The sequence below is a fragment of the Lipophrys pholis genome (genome assembly GCF_963383615.2).
Source record: "Lipophrys pholis genome assembly, chromosome: 10".
NCBI classification, from domain to species: Eukaryota; Metazoa; Chordata; class Actinopteri; order Blenniiformes; family Blenniidae; genus Lipophrys; species Lipophrys pholis.
The window spans coordinates 25,144,711-25,166,616 of NC_137640.1; the positions used below are offsets into that span (position 1 = coordinate 25,144,711).

The 21,906-nt window shown below is 41.8% G+C and overlaps 1 protein-coding gene across 1 annotated transcript in view; it reads left to right on the top strand.

The window, feature by feature from the left end:
• tgfbr3 (transforming growth factor, beta receptor III) overlaps positions 1-21,906 on the top strand; it is an 89,398-nt gene that overhangs the window by 31,661 nt on the left and 35,831 nt on the right. Inside the window, exon 4 of the mRNA XM_080473501.1 lies at positions 17,004-17,141. Within this exon, the coding sequence (XP_080329627.1) occupies positions 17,004-17,141 (138 nt within the window). The remainder of the gene's footprint in view (positions 1-17,003; positions 17,142-21,906) is intronic.

Genomic DNA, 21,906 nt, shown 5'->3' on the forward strand with positions numbered 1-21,906 from the left:
TGGCAGCCATTATCGGAGTCCTAGATTAGAGTCGAGTCGAATGAGGGCAGTGGAAACACTGAGTGAAGCAGGTCTTACACTGTTTATCTGGCCTAGAAAAAGAGTCCCTGGGAGATGAGGGAGATCTTTCGGTTTATCGGTCTTGCTCTGCCACTTTGTCCAGGTATGGAAAACAAACCTATAGAGATAAAATCTCTTGTGGTGGAAATGGCCATGTGTATTAAACTTTGTCACTTGACGTGTTGAAAATGGAAGAAAGCTAACTGACTGTAATATGCCTCAAATATCCTTAGAGATTTCGACGTCATCCGTTAAGTCTGCAAGGAAAATAACACTTTTTCCAGACCTAACCATCAGATTAATTTCTCATAATTTACACATAACCTTTGAAAGATTTAAAAAAAAAAAAACAAAAAAAAAAAACCCTCAGAAAGTATTTCAATGTCTCTCTAACCACATATTTGTTTTGAGCCGCCCTCCTTAGTGCGTTAATTCCAACTGTCAGCTCGTCTCCTGTTGGAGTTCATAAAGCTAACATGGGCTGGAGAGTCACTCCCTGTCTTCAGGTGTTTCTGGGGCACATATTGTGGCTGCAGTCCTCCCCATCAGACATAGTTCAAAGATGAATCACAGACCCACGGCCTTCAAAAAGTGCTCTGTCTGGATTTTAACCTGTCCCGAGAATCATCATCCCCCTCACTCGCAGCAGTGTGAAAAGCAGCGTGCACGGACTTGCTATTGCAGTTTCACTGCTGATGTAAGCTTTAAGTATTGCCAGGGCCAAATATACAGAAAGGTATTGTGTGCGGATATGCTGCATCAGCAGGCAAATAAAGACATTAATCTCAGGACTTATTGACACTTGTCCCTGAGCTTTAAGGCATGAAGCTCTTTGAAAGGGGAAATTTTGACTTTAGTCACACTTTTGCCCTGTTTACACAACATTTTCAACGCATAACTTTTGTAGCACTTTGGATTCCTTCTTTACGCGATGGTGTTCGTAGCAACTGAAAAAAGCAACTTTTTGAAAATGGCTCCGAAAGGGAACTTTTTCAAATTGTTCCGACTTGGTCGCAGTGGAAGCGGGGAAAACGAAAACTTTCTGAAAACGCTCGGGCTCCTGCATCTCTGTCTCCGTGCAGACGAGGGAAACGCTGCTGCTCTACATGTGTAGTAAAGAGTTCTTCTGCACTTGGGTGAGCAGATGGGTAAAATGGGGACTTTCTTCTGCCGAGGACGAGCAGAGCTACGATACTTCACCTGTAGCAGTGATATTCTTCTGTGAAAATGAGAGTTAACTTGTACTTTTTGGTTGGAGTCACAAATTAGAAATTGTACTTTGAACCCTGAAAAAACCTCCACTAATAGTTCCCTTAAATTTGTTGCTCTGGTGTCGTGGTTTTTTTATTTCTTCAGGTCCCTTATGTACCTTCAAAAGCAGTTTATTTATTTCAGGAATAAACTATTCATTGCTTGATTGAAAAGCCTGTAATAACCAAGCACTATCATTCAAAACAGTGTGTACTCTTCTGAGCGTCTGACTGTCTATAATCTAACACCTGTGTTGAGCTGGGTTGTGATTAGACATATTTGGACTTAGAACAAACCTCATTTTTTTTCTACAGATGCAGTCAGATAATAAATTTCATTTCACTTCACAAATTCAGTTGTTCATAAATCAACGGCAGAGAAAGTCTGCATGATGTCATGTAAGAATATTTTTGTGTGTGTGTTTTGAATTGTATTGTGAGACCAAACATTGAGAACATTTGAGCAAATCACAGTAAAAATTCACATCCAAGGTTAAAGTTGACAATAAAGACAATTAAGCTAGCATGTTTGCTGAGTAAACAGGTTGTAAATATAAATATATATTCGAATGCATAGTGATAAATTAGGGATGTCCCGATCCGATCGGTAAATATCGGATCGGGGCCAATATTGGTGATTTGTGAGTGATCGGGGATCGTCAAATCCAGCCGATCACCCCGCCGATCTAAAAAAAAAAAAAAATAAAAAAAAAGAGGTCCGCAACGTCCCCTAATAACCACAACAATCAGGGACTACAAGCTCCGGTCGAGCTGCAGAAGCTAGAAGCAGGCGGAGTGGGGCCACAGACCTATAAAACTAGAGTTATATATAGTGGTTTATGTGTTTATGTGCAGAAGTCTACTTCAAAGTTTCTAAGTGGTCTGTCTTCTTTTGCGTTTTTGTTGTGTTTGGTGAGTCACAGCGCCCCTAAAGGCCTGGCTTGTGTACTACATGCCCTGAGGCCCCGTGTTGAGCCGTGTTCATAGTGAGGTGTGGACGGTTTTTTGGGAGAAGGCCAGGGAGGACAAAGATCGTTTTTTCGTTGTGTGGATGTACCCCCAGTTTACAACAACAACTAAGAGAAAGAGAAGAATTCTGATTCAATAAGTGAGTTTTACAATAATTTCTAGCTAAACAAAGCTTCTGCCAATAGTGCTTTTAGCTTCAAACATCTTAGTTGCTCCAAAAATACACTGTTGAGTATATTTGCAATAGCAATGTGAGTATCGGATCGGGAAAGTATCGGTATCGGTCGATACTCAATTCTGAAAAATCGGATTGGTATCAGGGGCAAAAAAAGTGTGATCGGGACATCCCTATAATAAATACAAATATTTATTTGACTAAAATGTTGTAAATTAGACAAATGTAAAGTTGAACACTAATAAAGTTTATATTGATAAGGTGAAAATGTTACAGAATAAGTTATTAGTGGACAATAAAAATGAAATGTGAATAGGGCCTCATGTACACAACAAGGTTTCAAGTGTAAACACTTTGTATTTGAGTTCTTTACGTTTGGCCACCTTATTATCCACATAACATGTCGATAATCCACATAACATGGATGATAAGGTTTAAATATGACATATAGTAATTAAAAAGAAGTGAATGAACACAAAGAAAAAGTTGGTAAGTAATCAAATCAATTGTTGAAGTTATTGTCTAAAGGTTGTAAATGAAGTTGACTTGTAAACAATAAAGCTAAACAAAAAGCAAATATTGAATTTGAACATTTGAAAGAAATTCACAATAAATGTTAAATTGTATTTGAAGGAAAACTCTTCGTTGAGAATAAGGTTTAGAATTGTAAAGGTAAATTGTTGAGAGTAGATTTCTGAGTTAATGATTAATTTGAAACGCAATGCTTGAAGTCGGTGCACAGTTTCAAGAACAAAATATTGAACTGAATGTGGGATAAAATTTTCGGGCAATACTATTTTGACTTTTTTTTAACTCTTTTTAACTCTTTTGTTTGAAGTTTAAAAACAAACCCTAATAGAGTATATTGAAATCTATATTGTACATGTTTCAATGTGACGGCATCAAGCTCTTTCTTGTTTTTAAAGTTGCACAGAAAACCTCACCTGAGTTGATTTTAGCAGCTGTTCAAAACCCTGAAAAGGAAAAAAAAGAAAAAAGGCTGTTTTCACTCGCTCCCGGGAGATTTCAGTGGACGGAGTAATGATTCATGAATACAGTCGGCTGACAAACTCAGGTAGCTCAGTTTATTTTTCTAATGTTTTGCTTGTTATTTTGTCCAAAGTGAATATTTGTCAGTCTTATGTCGAGTTTATTTATTGCGAAGGAGAACAGAATGATACATCCAGTGTTGGACTGAAAGTGACCACTGATTCTCTGCGGATTTACCTGCATGTGATGAAACTCACAAATAGATGTTTTGAAGATAATTAGTGCAGTCTGAATTGATTTTAATGGGGTACTTCAGCGGTTCCCATCTCAGATCCGTTTTGGGGCTTTTTCTGCTCTACTCAATGTAGAATCCAGAGCAGACCTGAGAAACTGCCCATTGCTTTTATTTTGAAGGATCCTGCTTTTGCATGTTTGTGAGAGGGGGGGTGTCCTCTAGTGTTTTGCGCTGAATCCTTTATAAGGCCCCGTTTACACGACAAGGTTTCAAGTGAAAGTGCATCGTTTTTGCATTTTCATTTCAGAAAAGGTTTCACGTTTTGAGAACAATGTCCATTTCCATGGAGATGGCGGAAACCTTGGGGGAGTGCGCAGATATTCGTATGCACCCCCCCAAACCCCCCCCCCCCCCCCCATCGTGTAAATGGGGGTCTTAGAGGTGGGTGATCTAGAAACGTTCAAGTAATTTAGGTTTGGAACTGAAAAGGTCCTTCTTGGCTTCTATTGGCATCACTTTAAGAAAAGGCAAACCATCAGTCTACAGAGTCACAATCAGGTCAGTTTGTAGTCAATCCAGGGGTTTAATGTGGAGGAAGCAGAAATCTGTCCTTCTGTCGTCCTTTCCTTTAGCCTTGAGTGTAGAAGGTCGCTCCAGCTCTGCTTAAACCTGTTCTGTTACAGGAGGTTCCTGATCATGATTAGATAAGATTGCCTAAGCCCTTCTCCCGTCCTTGATTGCTTTACCACCTGAGACAAGGGCAGATTTCAATCTAGACGGCTCCTTCGGTCCTTGAGCAGGACTGCGTTTGAGGAGGGGCGGGGGGGCTGACTTTATTGTCTCATTGACAGTATCTGGACCTGACCTTCCGTGGCAGGAGGACGTGATAATCCTGTGGAAAAAGGAATTATGGCTTTAAGTAAAGGGAGCCTTTCACACCCATGGTTAGATTGGAGGGAGACGGTGCTCACTTATGGAAAAAAGGAACTTGTTGCTCCTAATTATTTGTCCTTGACCCTTTAAAGTCCACAGCCAGAAGAACACTCGTCCTTTCACAAAGCATGGAAGCTTGTTTGCAAACACATCCCTGGTCCTACTCCTAAGAATTACTTCATTTGAATATCGTTATACTACGTTTCGCTGATGGTATATCGAGCGATTCCATTTTTATATGATATTCAGGTTTATCTGCAAAGTGTTGCTCAGGTGTATGATTATTCTCCCTGTCTGTAGACCTTTACATCGAATCATGATAAACGATTGTGTGGAGTTCAGTCCTCTGCTCCTAGCAGATATAGTTTAAGTTAAGTTGGAATATGATTGGTCAAATGCGGTGAAATAACTTACCCCAGGGGGAAAAAATTACGTTTTTTTCCTCTGTCACAGTTCGCTGGGATCGGCTCCAGTGCTTCGCTACCCTGAACAGGATATAAGCGGTATAGAGCATAGATGTTTGAAGTGTTCCCACTCCACGGACGACAAAGTACAGTGTGTTTAATCAAGTTCTTATTCCATCCCGCTGCGATATTAACCGCTAAACCAAAACGTTTCCTCATGGCTGCCATGAAAGGGAAGGGTGGAGGGTGGTTTAACCAAAGTTTGGTAATAAACATTTATATTCAAAACAGCCAACGTTAAGTGTGTTGAGGAGTTTCAAGTTGAACTGGAATGTGTTGTTTTAATTCCCAATCAAATTGAGAAACATCTACACGATCGTTTGATCATTGTTTCCGGTTTGAAAAATTTGAAAAAGTCGACAAACGTGCTTACCAAAGCTGAATTGGTCACCTCTCTTACCCACAACACCTCATATGTTGTCAAAGTTGTATTATGAAGATGTTTTCACAATTCATTGGCATATACTATATTCATTGTGTTTCACATTCTGCCCGCTGGCCCTTGTAATGACCTAAACCATACCTTTTTGGTTGATTACAAGCTTTCGCAAAACAGCCGTTCAAAGGACAAGCTCAAGCTCCTTTTCATTAGAGTCCTTCGGTTTGAAATGTGGCTCAGCAAAGAGTGTTATGAAAATCTGTGGACTCCAGCAGCACCAATTTTGAGGCAAAAAAATGAAGTCCACAAACCCCCCCCCCCCCCCTTTTTTTTTTTTTTGCAGAATCGTCCATTCCTTCTCAGTCAATGCATAACCACCACAGTGCCTGCCAAACCTTAACATTGTTTTAAAAATATATTGAAATGCTTTACTTGCCTCCTGCACAGTATTTGCAGGGTCAGTTGTAAACCATCAACAAAAACATGGAAGATGAGGACATTTTGGGATATGGGACCATCAAGAGTAAAGTTCTTTGTCCACATTTCGTATGAAGTGCTCAATTTAATGATGCCACTGAATCTCCAAAAAGTGTCTTGTTGTTTTGTTTTTTTTAATCCAGAAGTCATTAATTTGTCCTGGGATTTGTAGGTGTGCAGATGCATTTCATTCCATAATCGCCTATTTCCTGGGTTTGCTTTGGCATGTGTATCCTTTGCTTATTTTCTATGAAGGCTCGAGAGCGCCTGGTCAGTGTGCGGTTATGTAGATCTACTCCCGACCTCTCCTACTCACCCCTCCTGCTGGGGAATGGAGGAGGAAACGGGGTCTGGGCCACAGTGCTGGCTGTATTTGGATGTTTTGAATGGTAGACCCACAGCAAGAAGAGGCCTCTGTGGTTGACCTTTCTTCTGTCTGGAGAAAGTGATTAGACCCGGTCATTCTGCAAAGCCTTGACCAGGTAAGGGAGTGAAACTGCTGCTTCACATGTCGTGCCTGGGCTAATATGGACAAAGGCGGTTGATCACATGGCCTAAATTTGAACACTGTTCCACGGGAGCGCACACATCCTGCTATGTGTGAGCCCTGCTTTGCCTCTCTTTCATATCCACGCGTGAGAGTCGTGCCCCTGCAGCCAGTCTATATTGTCAGTGAAAGACGTGAAAGCAATGAATTGTTTCCTGCCTGTGCCAGTGAACCCATTCTGCATGGGTATTAACCAAAGGGTATGAGGTGTTACCCAGGCAGAGAAATGCACAGCTGGGCCTGACTCAGAATATGCACTTTGGATCCTGGCCAAAGCTGAGTTATTAGGTGGAATAGAATACCTCAGTGGTGGCTTTAACACTCGGCCCGGCGGAGGGGGGGGGGTTTAAAGAGCTTGCAGTGTTTGTGCAATAACAGCTACAGGTTGAAAGTATGCTAAACAGTCATACATCTCGAAACGTCATGTTAATATTCAGGATGGTATTTAGTTGAGCTCTGAGGAGGAGAAGGGGATGCATCACTTCAGTAAAGCATTTAAAAATCAAGCAGAAACTTCAGAATCACTGGGATTTAATGCAGGAACTGTTCGTCAAAAAAAGAAAGTAGCAACAGCTGTGAGGCTCTTGTCTCAACAATAAAGAATCCGATTGGAAAATGGTTCCGTCTTGCAAGTTCTCATGGAACTCTAATGACTTAAGTACAGCCTCCTAACAACTGTGTTCAATTGCAGTCCATAATTACCACAGTGTAATGTACAGTTTAAGGGACGATCCTAATAATGGTCTTTTGTTACTTTCCAGGTTGCCTCTGTCTTGTTTGTAAGTCTCTGAGTGGACTATTACCTTCCAGACTGTGAGAAGAACAAATTTTACATCTAAAGCGACAGGATTATATAGTGGACCGGAACGCTAGTGTTCAGAATTGAGGCGTCAAACTAATTTCAGTTGCGGGGCAGACTGACTAAACTCTTCATGAGTGGAACAAAGTTGGGCTAATTACAAAATAAATAATAACAATAATAAATCATGTGACTTTCAAATGCTTGGACTGGACTGTATGTTGGTCACTACGTTCACTATACATCTAAAGAGGCCACATCCTGAAAGCCACATTGTGAATGAAAATGTCACAACAAAAGTGATGCTTTAACCTACTGCAACAGTCTGCCTGCTGATCTTTGTTCTCACATCTAACGTGATATAGAAAACATGAAATCTGTACATTTTTCACTTCATACCAGCATGTTAGATGCTGGCGTCAACGTTACACAAGACAGGACTATGGTACTTTAGAACGGGGAGGAAAAAGTGGTGCTTATGTTTGGATTTTGAGAACGCTTCTGCTGCGGATAGTTGTCTTTAACTCGGCAATTATTTTGTTTCACAAAGTACAATGAGAGACTATCAAATGGTCCATTTGTGAAGAAGAATTTATCAGTGTTCCAGCAGATCAAACCACCTCCCTTTTGTCCTTTTGTCCTGAAATGTTTCCCAACCCGGACAGTGACCACCGAGCATTACCAGACTACTCTCAGTGAAATCTGTGGGCTGGCTCGACTGAGCGACTTCAAAACTTCCCTTTTTTTTTCTCTCTTCCTTTTCATCCCCCAAACTGTCTTTTTATTCAACCTCCCAATAAATCAGTTGGCTGTTTATTTCAAATACGCTCATCAACCTTTTTTTATGCTTTTTCTTCCATAAAATGACCACTTTAGCTGGACAGTCTTTTTTTTTTTTTTTTTTCCTAATTCACATTTGTCTGAAATAAAGTGTAATGATTATTTTATTTTTTTTAGCTCCAGTGGTCATGATCAAAGAAACAGAAACCCTTTCTCTGCCTCTTTTTACCCACGCGGGCCTCAGACTGGAAACACACGCTCTGCGGCGAGGTCAAGGCAAGTGACTGGATTGGCAGGTCCAATCACGGCCTGTGGCTGCCAGGTCAAGGCCACATGCTTCAGAAGGTAGTAATTTCCATAACTGATGGCTGAGAGACTTTCACATTTTCACAAAATCAAGTTTCGGTTTTGAAGAAAACAATCCGATCTCAGAGAGCCTCGGGAGGGGAGAGGGGAGTCGGAGCGACCCAACTGGCCCCTGCTGCTCATTTTTTCATCCCACCTCTTGACCCATTGGGATTTCCAAGCCAAATATCGTTTTTCGTTGGTTGACCGTTGACCTGAAGGTGTTGGTGTTTTGCCACTTCACTCAACTCGAGCCGTGATCTCATCCTGAAGTGTTGTTCTCTCTTTTCCCCGCTCTGGCGTTTGAAGGCGTAGGTATCAGCTTTGAACATTTTTCCACATGCTCCCCCGTCACATGAGACGGTGGCCTTTTGCACCCAGCTAACAAACTACCACCGCATGTGTGTTATTGCACACGCGCACACACACACCTTGTTGCCAAGTTGCAATACAGGAAAAACAGTACACACACACACACACCCACACACACACACACACACACACACACACACACACGCATGCACAAAGAGACCTGGCGGGGCTTACAGTAAGGGCGATAGGGTAAAGAATAAATAAAGGGGCTGGAGATATCGCAAACCGCCCGTCTTTCTTTCTAATCAGTTTACCAAAAGCAAACATCAAACACAGGCACTGGCTCGGAATCAGGGTGAGGCAGAGCAGATGATTGTTTTATCAGCTGGAATTCACAGATATCTCGGCCTGTGAGTGACTCGCTGGAGGATCTGGCCCGGCACAAACAGCTGGCGAGAGCACGGCATCAGATAAGAGCTGAGCGTGAATATATGACAAACTGCACACACAGAGCCAGCGGTGTTTCTATTTTGGCTTGCCTTGTTTGACGTTCTCTTGAGGAGTTTTTTATTCAACATCGGATGAAGATGGTATTCCAAACATCACCCAGGCAATATTTAGCGGAGTCTGTGGCAGTCAGTGGGGGGGGAGGATAATTATAAATGTAATCTCAGTTCACTATTAGAGTGTAATCTTAATCAGACCTCCAGAAAAGCTCCATTTCCTGGTTTTACTCCATCTCAGTGCAAACTATTTGAATTAAAACACTGTTGAGTAAACAATTGGACTGTGTTTGTTTTTATTTTTAGCTAAAAGCTAAAAAATTGCTTGTCACGCTTTGGTAATTGTTAAAACATCATTTTGCTCAAATCCTTGGCTTCTCCACTGAGCAATTAATCACTGGCCGGTCTGCCATTTTCCTTTAGTTTAAACATTTATAAACTGTCCAGGACAATTCCAATCAATTGTTCACAAATTCATGCTCTGGGCCAAGCTAATCTAATCACCTAACAATGCAGACAATGTAATATTAACTCGGTGGGCTTTCTAGAGAAACTATTTGACTTTATCTTTTTCAAACTTTACTTCCTTAATAATTTTATATCATGTGTTTAAGATACAGCGTTCCAATTCTCACTGGCTCGTCCACACAGCATTTCACCATCAACAAGACCATTATTGGTTACGAGTAAAGATACACTGATATCACTGTTTTAAGGATAAATACAAGTATGAGTACTAACCTTGAGGTACTTGCTAATACCGAGTACCGATACAAGTACTTATTAAATGACATAAAGTCTAATTAATACTCTATACGCCAATGGTATGCAAAGTATGTGCATGAGTTTTCTTTGCTTGAAGTTGTAGAGTTTCACAACCTGGAGCTGAAACTTATGTTCAAATCTCTTTTTAGGTCTTTGTGAAACTTCAGTATGTTCAGCAAAGTTTGATGTCAAAATGTCTTAATCTTAATTAAAATAGGTTTTTCACTTGTGTAACCCCCATTTTATCAAATCACCACGCTACTAAAATGAATAAGCAAAGATTTCACTCCAATAAAATGGACTCTTTTTCTTTTTTCACCTATTGGCAGAAGAACGCTATAATACTCTTAACAGACTGCCTTTTTTGCCTTTTCCTTCTCGTGGTTACAAAATAAAATGGTAGGTCATTGACTGGTCATAGTAGTGATGTATTTGATTAGACGATCCAATTCAATGTTAAGAGGAAAGAAAACATCCCAAACAAAATCAGCCAAACTAGAGACTCCATGGTATTTAACAGGAATTACAGTGTTCAGGTTGTCATGCATTAGTTAGACGGTAATCTTTGCCCGCTCGCTTGACTGCCCGCTTCCATCTCAGTGTAGTGTTGTTCTCCTCAGCATTATGCCCTATCACTTGGAAGATGGCTATCCGGGCATCCCTCGCCTCTCTTTGACGTCTGTGCAGATTTTTTTCTTTTCTATTTTCTTCAACTTGGCGCTCAGCAGAGCGCAGACTGATTACAATCACAGCCAAAACGGCTCCAGGTAGCATCCCCGTGGTGCTCAAAATATGTGGGTGGCACTGATAAGAGTGGTCAACAGGTTTTTCGTCTGCCTCCCCCTCTGTCAATGAGCTCCTTTGCTCCTGGGATCCCTCTGTAGGCCCTCAGTGATCCAGAAAGAACCAAGATCCAGACAGACAAGACATATGCGAACAGGCGCACATCAGATAGAGGAGCGTGATTGGTCCCAGCCAGTTCTTGGCTGAGTTCCTCAGCCAGCCCTTCATGTTTTCGACTCCATGGTTCAGTTGTCATCACAATCTAGTCGCGTTTCCTTAGTTGTTCTTTCGTAATAATCTTGACTTCATTCTGTTTGAACCCATAAGGGTTCCTCCGGTTCCAGAAGAGTTCAGTGAAATGTAAATAGAAAAAAGTTAATTATCTGCAATAGAACTACTGTAGGGACGACATTCCAAGTTTTTCAACCCAAAACTTTCGAAACTTTAGGAGAAACTTGGTGTTTGGCACTCTGTCGTATGAGCTCATGTCTTAAAAATGTGCCGGTTTTTGGAAACTTTAAAGTCCAGTTGTAGTTTAGAAACTGAAAGATTTACACAATCAGTTTGGGGTTTCTTTTATGTCTTTATTCTTGCCATAGTGCATCAAAAATGTTTTCTGTGGTTGAGCAGTCTGGATTTGAACCATGCAAGGCCGTACTGCAGGAATATGTGTGGGTTTTGGTTTGTCGTCCTTTTGATCAAATAAGAAAGGCCTTCCTTGAATTGATGTATCTTGGATGGTATGGGCGGATGTACGATTACTGGACATGTCATTATAGACGCCGTCTAATGGAACCGACCGCCACAGCTCTGCCAGAATTTCAGTTGTAGTTCACAGTGCTGTTGAGTATCACGGTGAAAGACCTTCCTAATATGCTGCCCCTCTGACCGCATTTATATCTGCCAGTGAGTGTATGTTCCTTATTGTTTTGCATGTTGTGCAAATTCATGGCCACCCATGCTGCTAATGCACCCTCGTTCCATCACAGATGCTGGCTTTTGAGCTGTGCACTGACAAGTACATGAACATCACCTCACCTTTACGTTCGTCTCTTCCTGAATACTATTTGTTTTGTACCTATCACGTTACTGACTTATTGCTGATGAACCCAACACTCCCAAGGCTTTTCTGTGTGGAGTTTACATGTTCATCCTGGGCATGCATGAGTTCTGTGGCGAGGTTAAAGGTTAGAGAAGTGAGGTTGTGTTCAGAGGTTGACAAGTTGCCACTGTGGGTCTCTGAGCAAGCCCTTATCCATATATAGTACTTTTCTACTACTTCAGCAGTCGCCAAAACATGTGTAAGGTGCAACTGGGAGCAATTTTGTGGTGGAAAGTGGAGATAAGGGCTCAAACTCACAACCGCTCTACCAAACTCAGCCCTTCGTCTCCATCTTCGTCTTCTTCGTCCTCGTTGTCTTCTTCTTCTTCATCCTCTTCTTGATCGACATGATAGCCTACACTATACAGTCCCCTTTTTGTTTCTTTTTTTTTTGTTGTTAATCTGATAAATACATGCTGGTAGGGAGAGTGTGTTCCTAGATTAGTTTTATGCTCCGTCTAATTAAAGGATGTTTTGGGATTTTCCGACTCACCAGGGCTCATCAGGTACTTAATTAGCTCTGTCAATAAAGGAAACTCCCTTTTCCTGCAGGATTGCTGAGCCGCACTGATACTGGTTCAACGGACTGCAAGCGTGGCTGCTGTTTATACTGTATTCACTTATGAACAAATTACACTCATTAACCACACTTGCAGTATGTTGCATGGAATGTTTCTCAACCCCCCCCAAAAAAATGCAACAACATGCATGAGACATGACCAGCAAATGGCTCATCACAGCTATTTCACATTAAAAAGCTCTCATACTGAATTATCTTTGTTCTTTTTTGGTTGAAGTTCTTTTTTTTTAAGCTGATTTAGGGGCTTGAGATTTGAGGCTTAATTGTTTTTCCTCTTTAACGTCCACATTGTTTACGCACACTAGCAGTGCTAATGGCATGCCCGTGACAAGGCCCTGCTACAGCTGTCGTCCCTTGTGTGGGGTTGGTTTCAGTAATGCGATAGGCCCAGACAAGCCCCCCCATCCGTGGACCGCTGGCAAATGCCCCTTAACTGTAATGGATCCCCCCCCCCCCCCCCCGCCCTTCACAAAGTCCCCGTGCCAGCCTCGTGATAATCAATCAGTCGCGCACCGTGCAGGGTTCTGTGAAGATATAGCAGTTATCCACCAAGGACAAACTCAGCGCCACTTGATCCTTACTAATGCCACAAGAGTTGCTTTGACGCCTTGTGCTGCTGCACTGAGGTCTCCTTCACTTCCCTGCCAACCTCTTCCTGGACCTCCACATCCGAGGCCCCGTGGGCAGAGATGCACAGCAGCTGTCTGTTGAGACCACGTTCACCCAGAACCACACAACCCAGATCTGGTTTTCATTTGTTTACCTGTTAGAAAAGAAAAAGCGTTACCATTTTCCACAGTTTTCACTGCCTCTTGGCACTTCCTCTTCCCCGAGCTGTGTTTATGCCTGTGTTTGTAGGTGACTCACGTCTTCTGGAAATGTTTCTGTCTGGGTTTTAGGATTTCTCATCTTTTACAGCTCTGTCTCTCGCTCTCTCTCTCTCTCTCTCTGTCGCTCTCTCTGTCTCTCGTTCTCTCTCTCTCTCTGTCTCTCTCTCACTTTCTGGCTTTTCTTCATCCGTCGTCTGCCTCCCTCCTCCATCTCTCAAAGCTCTGGCCTTCCAAGCCAAGCCAGGTATGATCATATCTTGGTTGTTGTTATTCTCGCAGGGATGATGCGTTCGCTTTTTCCAGTGTCTGGACTTAGAAGAGTTGGGAAGCAAATGTGAAAATAAATAAAAAACAGAGCACAATCTCTCTCGTCTGTTTATTTGGATCATCGTGCAGATTGCTCTCTTGGTAAGTGTTTAGTAATCTCCATTATCTTGTCTCGAGGAGACATTTTAATGATTTTTGTAACACTTCCAGGCACCACAACACTAAACACTCCTACAAGGCTCACATCTGCAATGGTAGATTCTATCTGTAAACAAGCTCATCTGGTCTTCATCAGATGATGAAGGAGGTGCTCGCCTGCAAGATGCCTCTCAGGCCCCATTTAAGGCCAATTCAAACTCCATAAGAACAAGAAGAAAGTTTGGACACTTCAGGTTCTTGCTGAACAAATGACATCATTTTCTTTGGCCAGCTCCTTCTTTCAGAAGAAATTTTGGTCGGCCGTGCCAACCATCCGGGTCCAAGTTCTGCAGTGTGGTCTGCAAACGCTTGTGTGATTGGTCAGATTTTTCTTGTTTACTTTTAAGTCCGCGACAGGGTTGAGCGTTTTGTATTTCCGCACGGATGTTCCCGCTTGCTTTTGAATGTATCAGTCATAGTTTAGCATGTAGCCTCGCTACTGTGTGAGCCCCGATGCTCGTTAACATGTAGCATGGGACGCGGTTTACGTGATGCCCCTGAATGCATCACTCAAAGATGTCAGCTCCTGCAGTTAAAACTGGACCAACATCGCGGGTCGGACACAAACTTTCTCTTTTATTACTGGAACAGTTCAGCGAAATGTATTTCTGAATACATGTGAAAGGGAAATAAGCTATGCAGGTGAAAAGTTAAAACGCCGCTTCACAGCCTGCTGTGAGGGGGCGTGGCCTCCGAGTTCGACAGCTTCTTTTCAGAGTATGAACTGTCCTGACGAACAAGAATTTTTTTCGGGGGGAGCTGGCTCATGTCAGCAGCCGAACTTCCTTCTTATTCTTATGGGAGTGTGCAGGGGTCTTTACACGACGAAGTGATAACACATAATTTTTGCGTTCTCATTTCATAAAAGGTTTGTGTTTACACGGCAACGTTTTGAAAATGATGTCTGTTGACACGGAAATGGCAGAAACTGAAAACGCAGTTGTTTCCATGAGTGGGGGCTGTTGGTTGTTTCTTTAATGAAACCACATGCATATTTGCGCAACACGCTATAAACATAACAATGGAAATAGACAGACATTTGTATGGACAGACGACCAAGTTGGATTGTTGTTACGGCAACTGTCAGCTCTTACACTACCAAGCCCCAGGAGAATGACGACTGGGAGTCATGGCACTCTGGAGGTTGGCATTGTTGTTGTTGTCTTCCATCTACTCACAAGTGCAGAAGAGCTATTTACTGCAGCCGTGGTATGCATGAGCAGTAGCGGGGTTTCTGCCGTCCACACGGCGACAGAGCCCGAGTGTTTTCAAAAACTTCCACCTTGGTAGCTGTTTTCACTCAACAATGTTGTCGTGTGAACGGGGCCTTTAAAAAGGAGAGACACGGAAAATAAGAAACCATCATCTTGAAAATGAAAAATAGCATTTCTAGCAGCCTTTTACAGGCGGTACAATTCTGCTGAACACATGGCTGCATAATCAGGAATCACTTAACATGAAAACGAATGTTTGTAGAAAAATGATTAATGTAGTCCTTAAATAAATAAGATTTTCACTTTGCCATCTGTGTTGGAATCAGTAAAATTAGCATCCAAAACAAATCCAGTGCTAGTTAGTTCCCGTTTACCTCAATGATCTCTGCAGCACAATACCAGATTTTTCTGGGACGTTCAAGTGACTCGCCGCACCCTCTTGCGGTGCAAAATGGTATTCAAAGACGAGACCGGCTGGTCGGCTATTTGATTCCCGGGTTAACTTTTTCGTTAATTTTTCAGTTTTGTTAAGAATTTTGCTGCCTAAATATCTGAAGTATTGTAATTTTCAAGGTCGACCATGATTCGCCAAGAGCACATACAAAACTCATTATTTGTAGATGTTTATGAAAGGCAGTTTTTCATAGGAAAGGCAGGTTCCTACAGTACCTTAAATACAACACTTCTTGAAACATCAACTGGTAATTAACATAAACATTCAAATATAAAATTATTTTCTTCTCCAAATTGAAAAGTTCTTGATCTACAATGAGTGTACTGCTGTGCTGAGTCCTCACATTTTTATATTTCTCAAGTAAAAGAAAAACAAACTGGCTGTTCAGCGTAGTTACTGTTTCGTTGTACTTTTAGCTTTTACACAAAATATTATTTTGTTTCAATGAAGTAAAAAAAAAAAGAAAAAAAGTCATGTTTCAAAAGAAGAGCAATGTCAGATGTGTCTAAAGTAGCCAAGCATTGTTTGCGATTATAAACGCTCAAATCAAAAGCTTATGAGTGGCGCAGAAACGGCGTAGAGGAAAAGTGCTTGTGGTTTCGATTGGAAGCCTGTCATGTTGATAATACCTACCATAACCACATCTAAACAAAGTTTGCCTGCTTTTCATGAGGTTTGGGCATTGACGTGACAACAAGCGAATTCTTCAGGATCTAACGATTAATTTAAAGGCGCTGAAACACGGGATGGAGATAATTTGATTAGTCTGGGGAGAGAGAGGCGGTAGTTTAAAGACGATCAAACCCAAACCCTCGAGCCACCCTGAGGGACAATCAGGAGTTTGCCAAGGCTGTTGAGCAAGCTTTGGCAAATGGTCATAGGTTTATAGAATGCAACTTGAACATCAGAAGACGACCGCAGGCAACCAGATCATATCTTTGTAAATGAGCTCAGGGTCAATATGTCCTCATGACTCGTCCAAATTGTCCTCGCAAGTCTTAACTGTGCATGCTACAAGACACATCCTGAAAACATGCATGTTTGTTTCTCAAGGCTGATTATCTCATTTAATGGGAGTCCGAGAACCAAAGGCGCAATTTGCATGCTATGGAAATGGTGGAGACCCCCCCCCCCCCCCCCCCCCTCCACACACACACACACACACACACACACACACACACACACACACACACACACACACACACACACACACACTGCCACTCTTTTAACAAAGACTCCACTGTGTGAAAGTTCACATCCTGCTCAGGCTCCATATCAAGCGCCTTTTAGGGAGAGAGAGCAGCCAGCGTTTATCAGCATAGTGAGTGCATAAACCACCACAAACGCTTGATAAAGAAGAACAATCTCAAACAAAACAGAGCCGCGTTCACAACAAGCGCACGGCTCTTCTGTTTCTTGTGAGACATAAGTGAACTTTTTTTTTTTTTTGGCGGGGGGTGGGGGAATCCCTCTTGTTGATTATGTAATGCATCTGTACGAAGCAGTTTTCACTTTCTCGTAGTAATTGTATATTTGTTGTTGTAGGGTTCCAATTACACCCTTCTTCTTTTTTTTTTTTCTTGCTTCACCAGGTTGAGCTCCACCTGAAGCCCATCCAGTCCATGCTGTACCACCAGAAGCCCCTGGTCTTCGTGCTCAGCTCCCCCCAGCCGCTCATCTGGAATGTCAAGCCGGAGAACCTGGCGCTTCGCATCAAACATACCTTTCATGTGAGTCCAGCATCACTAAAGTCCTGAAAATCCTTCTTCCGAATACTGCGTATTCATTTCCTCACCGGCTGAACGGTTGCTGCCGCTTCTGTTGCCCCTGTCCTGAAAGTGAAATACTTCAAGCCATGTGGGTTTGCAGAGGAGGCCGTTACGTGATCTAAGAGAGGTTTTCCTGCGTTACAGAGACGATCTGGACGGCATGTGTGTGCCAGTGGTGTGTACGAGTACATAACGTACAGCTCGCACACATGTGGATAGAGTGTATTTCTTCTTTATTATTGTGTAGCGAAAAATATGATTTGCTAAATTAGAACATAAGAGCAGAAATGTGAAACTGCTCATTGCCATTATTGATTGATTGATTGATTGATTGATTGATTGATTGATTGATTGAGTATCTAGTACATAGGTTTATTATGAAATATGACGCAAACGCAAAACTGCTGGTAACTCAAATGGCCCAACTATTGAAAACAAGATAAAATGTTCATTGCCATCTTTATTGTCCGACTCTTTAATGAGAATGAATAGAATCTCTCCACTCAAATAATGACTTCTGGTGCTATCTTGCTGGGAGTGTTTTGCTCGCCGGTTTACGTTTTTATAGCGTAAGCTACAAATAATATCAGGCCAAATAAGGCTGAGACGGCAGAGACACTGTGTACCGAATACTGAAGACGGCTTTTACTGAAAACAGGAAGAGGGTTTGTTGTCCTCTTGTTTTAAAGATGTCGACTGTATCAGAATAGCCAGAGAGAGGTTGTAGTTCGCCCCACGGTACAAAAGGGGCAGTAGGAGGAGGCAGTTTAATGGGAGTAGTCTTGGTGTACTTGGAGCCAGATCCCCTGGGGAGTCATCCATATTTAGTAAAGGTATCGAGGGTCCTCTCTGGGAAACTTCAGCGAAAAAAAGAAGAAAGTAAAATGGCACTTCACTGACGCTCCTGTTCAAAGCCGGTGGATCATATGAGAAAATGCCGCGAAAACGGGATCCAAGAACCTGATAAAGTTAAACCGTCGTTGTTTGCTGTAAGAAACTTTTACGTTGCTCTGAAAAAGCATTTCTGGGTTTCTCTGCTCCCCCGAGGTCAATTTTCTTCAGTCGAACGTTAACACCACCGCATTGTGCAAGAATGTAGCATCAGGTATACAAATTGTTTCCACATGTGGTTCAGAGTTTTCTTTCTGAGTTTTCCAACACAAAAACATTGCAAAATCTTCACGTTGGCTTATCAAGAAACACAGATTTTTACCAGAAGGAGCTCTGTGTTCCAACTTTTATGATCGCTGTATTTATTTACCTCCACTGGACCGTACGAGGTTCAGACCACTTTAATGGATAATCATCACACCTGCAGCAGCAGTGATAACTCCCACTGCTTGTTAGGGCTGAATTACACTAATAATAACAAGCCAACAGGTCATTTTGATTTGCATTGTGTGAAGAACAAGGAAACGAGAAGAAGGGTTGAGATTAATTCTGTCTATCTCAACTTTTTTCTCAATGTTTAAACTTCAGTCTCAACATTTCTGACTTTTCTTGACATTTCAGTTCTTTTCTCCACAATTTAGATCTTCATATTATTATGACATTAGTCCTAAAATTTCAATTCAGGCCTCTGCATTAAAACGTTGTTATTTTTATATATTGTATATTATATTTTTGATTTCTTATTTTTCTGTCCGGCTGCTGAGGCGGTAAATCTACATGCATCGATGGATGTGTGAGAAGATAGTTTCTGCTTCCTTTGCGTCGGACAGGTGAGCCGTGTCACAGAAACGGTTTATGTGTCACTCATATAAACAGTTTGTGTGACACAGCTCCAGCTGGCATTTCTAACACAGTGAGTAATCATGAAACACATCCTGAAACACCCATCGCATGAGCACTACTTCCAACTTGTATATTCGGGTTTTATTCAGACAGGGTATTTACTTTTCACCGTGCTTTTTTTCTTTTTCTATTGACCTTCTCAGTGAAAGTACATTGCTGTGTGAGCATACTTAAAAATGGGTCAATTTGATTGGTTTATTCAACAATATGGCAAAAAAAAAAACAACAACTCATGAGTAATTAATTGAAAAAGCAGAACCCCTTTGAATGATGTGCTGATTTTTCCCACAGACAACCCAATGTTCAAAGAGCTAAAGTTTGTACATCTCAAACTTTCTAATAAATTAAATCACAAAGTTTGGAAATTCACAAACACAAAGCTTTTTAAAGACATTTCTTGGAGCCAATCAAAACGTTTTATCAAATCATGACATTGAAAAATGCACCACATGTAATATTTGTAACTTTAAAGAGCGCGAGAGACACGTTTACATATTGCTTCCTGTGGTTAACCCCCCCCCCCCCACACACACACACACACAATAAAACCAGTGCTTCTCACTCAGATGGACGCTCATGTGGCCCGCTGGTGTTTTCCTGGGATGTGATGATGTGTGGCCAGTGAGATGTGCCTCTCTGCGGAGAGCAGCAGGTCGGCGTCATGCAAATGTCTCCTCTTGTCAGCGGTGGCCGACGGGAAACAGCTGAGAAGCGTCATTAAAAGGCGGGGGCCCAGTCTGAGCCGTCGCTTCACCTCTAATGATGTTAGACATGGATGCTTGTGCAGAGTGAGACGTTTTCACTTCTGCTTACCCTGAAATGAAAACCAGGCCAATATGCTTTTTTAAAAAGTAAGACATCTCTGTGTTTGAGGAAAATGCATCTACTAATTGAATAAGTAAATATGGTCAGATGATCGTCGAACTGAAGCAAATCTCTACTTTCGAGACCAAATGTGAGTATCAGCTTTCTTACTACAGAGATGTTCAAACCAGTAAAGACAGAAGCCCCTGCTCTCAGTCAAAGCCCAGCTAATTACTCCGACGTACCGCTCGGGCCCCTGCAGAATTAGGTGTTAAGTATTTTGCTTTTGAGTGATGCCACTGTGCGCCTCCTGGCAGCTCCGAGCTGCTGGTATATTACCCAGCTGCCCAACTTCTGCACGCTGCCGTAACCTGGAGGAGTGCCAGACGCTGCTCCTCTTCTCATATTTCCATCGCAGTGACACCTCTTTAACGTGCCGCCTAACATGATCCGGCTGGGGGCGGGGGGGGACCGCCACCAGCTTTCTCCTCACTGCTGATTAAGACTCATTGTTGTCATATTGTCGACTCGGCAAATATGCAACTGTGGAACCGTGGAGATGAGTCCACTTGTCAATCAAAAACTCTTCTGTGAATTTGTTCCTCAGCTCTGGCCATCGTGCTTTCACACCACGATTAGACTTATTTGTATTCAAACGGTGTTTACGTTCTCTGTCAGTTAAATATGGAAGTTTTCTGCGGAACTGTAGCAGCCTTCTGTTGTCATACTGTGACATGTCGTGGTCAAACATTGTACGTGACTGTATGTTTATATTAGTACTGTCAAAGGCATTTTTAATCAGATTAATTCAGATTAATCTTGATTAGATTTCATTTGTTTTATCTATATTCATTCTATTAATTATATATATTATGTTTATTAAACGCATATTTTAACAGTTCATGTTAACAAAACAATTATGTCCTTTTCAAAACAAACATTAAGAATGTGGCCCTGTTACTTCTTTTTCAGCCAGCTAATAAGACAAAATAAGTTGTTTACAATCATCGATGTGGTCGAGTTCTGACCAAACCAACATGGCGGCTCGGCCACAAACTTTCTCTTTTATTACTGAAACAGTTCCGTGAAAAGTACTCCTTAAATGGAAATATATTTTTGGAGTAAACAAAGAGAGCTGATCTTGTCTAATACTTCTTAAACTTCTAAAGCATCCAGCATAAGCAGTTAAATTATGTAAAATTGTTTTTGGTCAACACTGTAATTGTTTTTAACTCCTTATATATTTCAGAAATTGCTGATGTTACAAGTTTAAAATGTGGTCTGATTCAAGCTCATTTTAATCCTAACATATATATTTTAGTAGTTCATTTAAAACACTGTGTCCTCGTTAGATTACACCCACTGGAACGACAGCGAACGCTCATTTTCCAACTGTAGTAGGTGAAAATGTGTACATTATGTAGCATTTAAACAAGCATATACTCCTTATAATTATAATCATACAAGATACATGTGTAGTTGTAAATATTTTGCCCATTAAAACAGTTTTCATTTTGCTTGTGTTTGCATCCCGTTAGATAAGCTTGTGCCAAAAGTAGTATAACAATACTACGATGACGCAGACTTGATTTCTGCATCTTGCTTGTATTTGCTCATGTTTTTAGGAATTCAGCAGTGTTGAGTTAAACTTGCTTTGTGTTGCAAAGAATACACACACAGTTTGTCGCACCGCAACGTGAACAAGTCAATTTATTCCGAATATTTTCAAATCTGACTTTCTTCCTCTCCTCTCCCAGCGCTGAGCAACAGAGTAGAGAGGAGCCGGTTTTTTGGGCCCAACGCTTCAGAAAAGAGACCCGGTTGCCAGACCTCCCTCGCTCTCGCCTTTCCACTGGAGAAGGTCGTTTCCTGGGGCTAATAAGCCCCTGAATCAGGCCTGCCAGTCCCCGTTTCCTGGTCCCGGCGCTGTGGTGCTCAGTGGACGCAGATGGGCTGCCTGGAAAAGCTTCAGAGGACGCTGAGCACACTGTTGCTGTTGGCCACTGGAGCCTGCCAGCTTTAAAAAATAAAAAAAAATAAAGCCAGAATCAATTTTTTTTGTTGTAAAACATGCTCTCCGCAGCACTTTATGTCAATCAGCAGGTGGGGGAGGAATCATCGTCGGTCA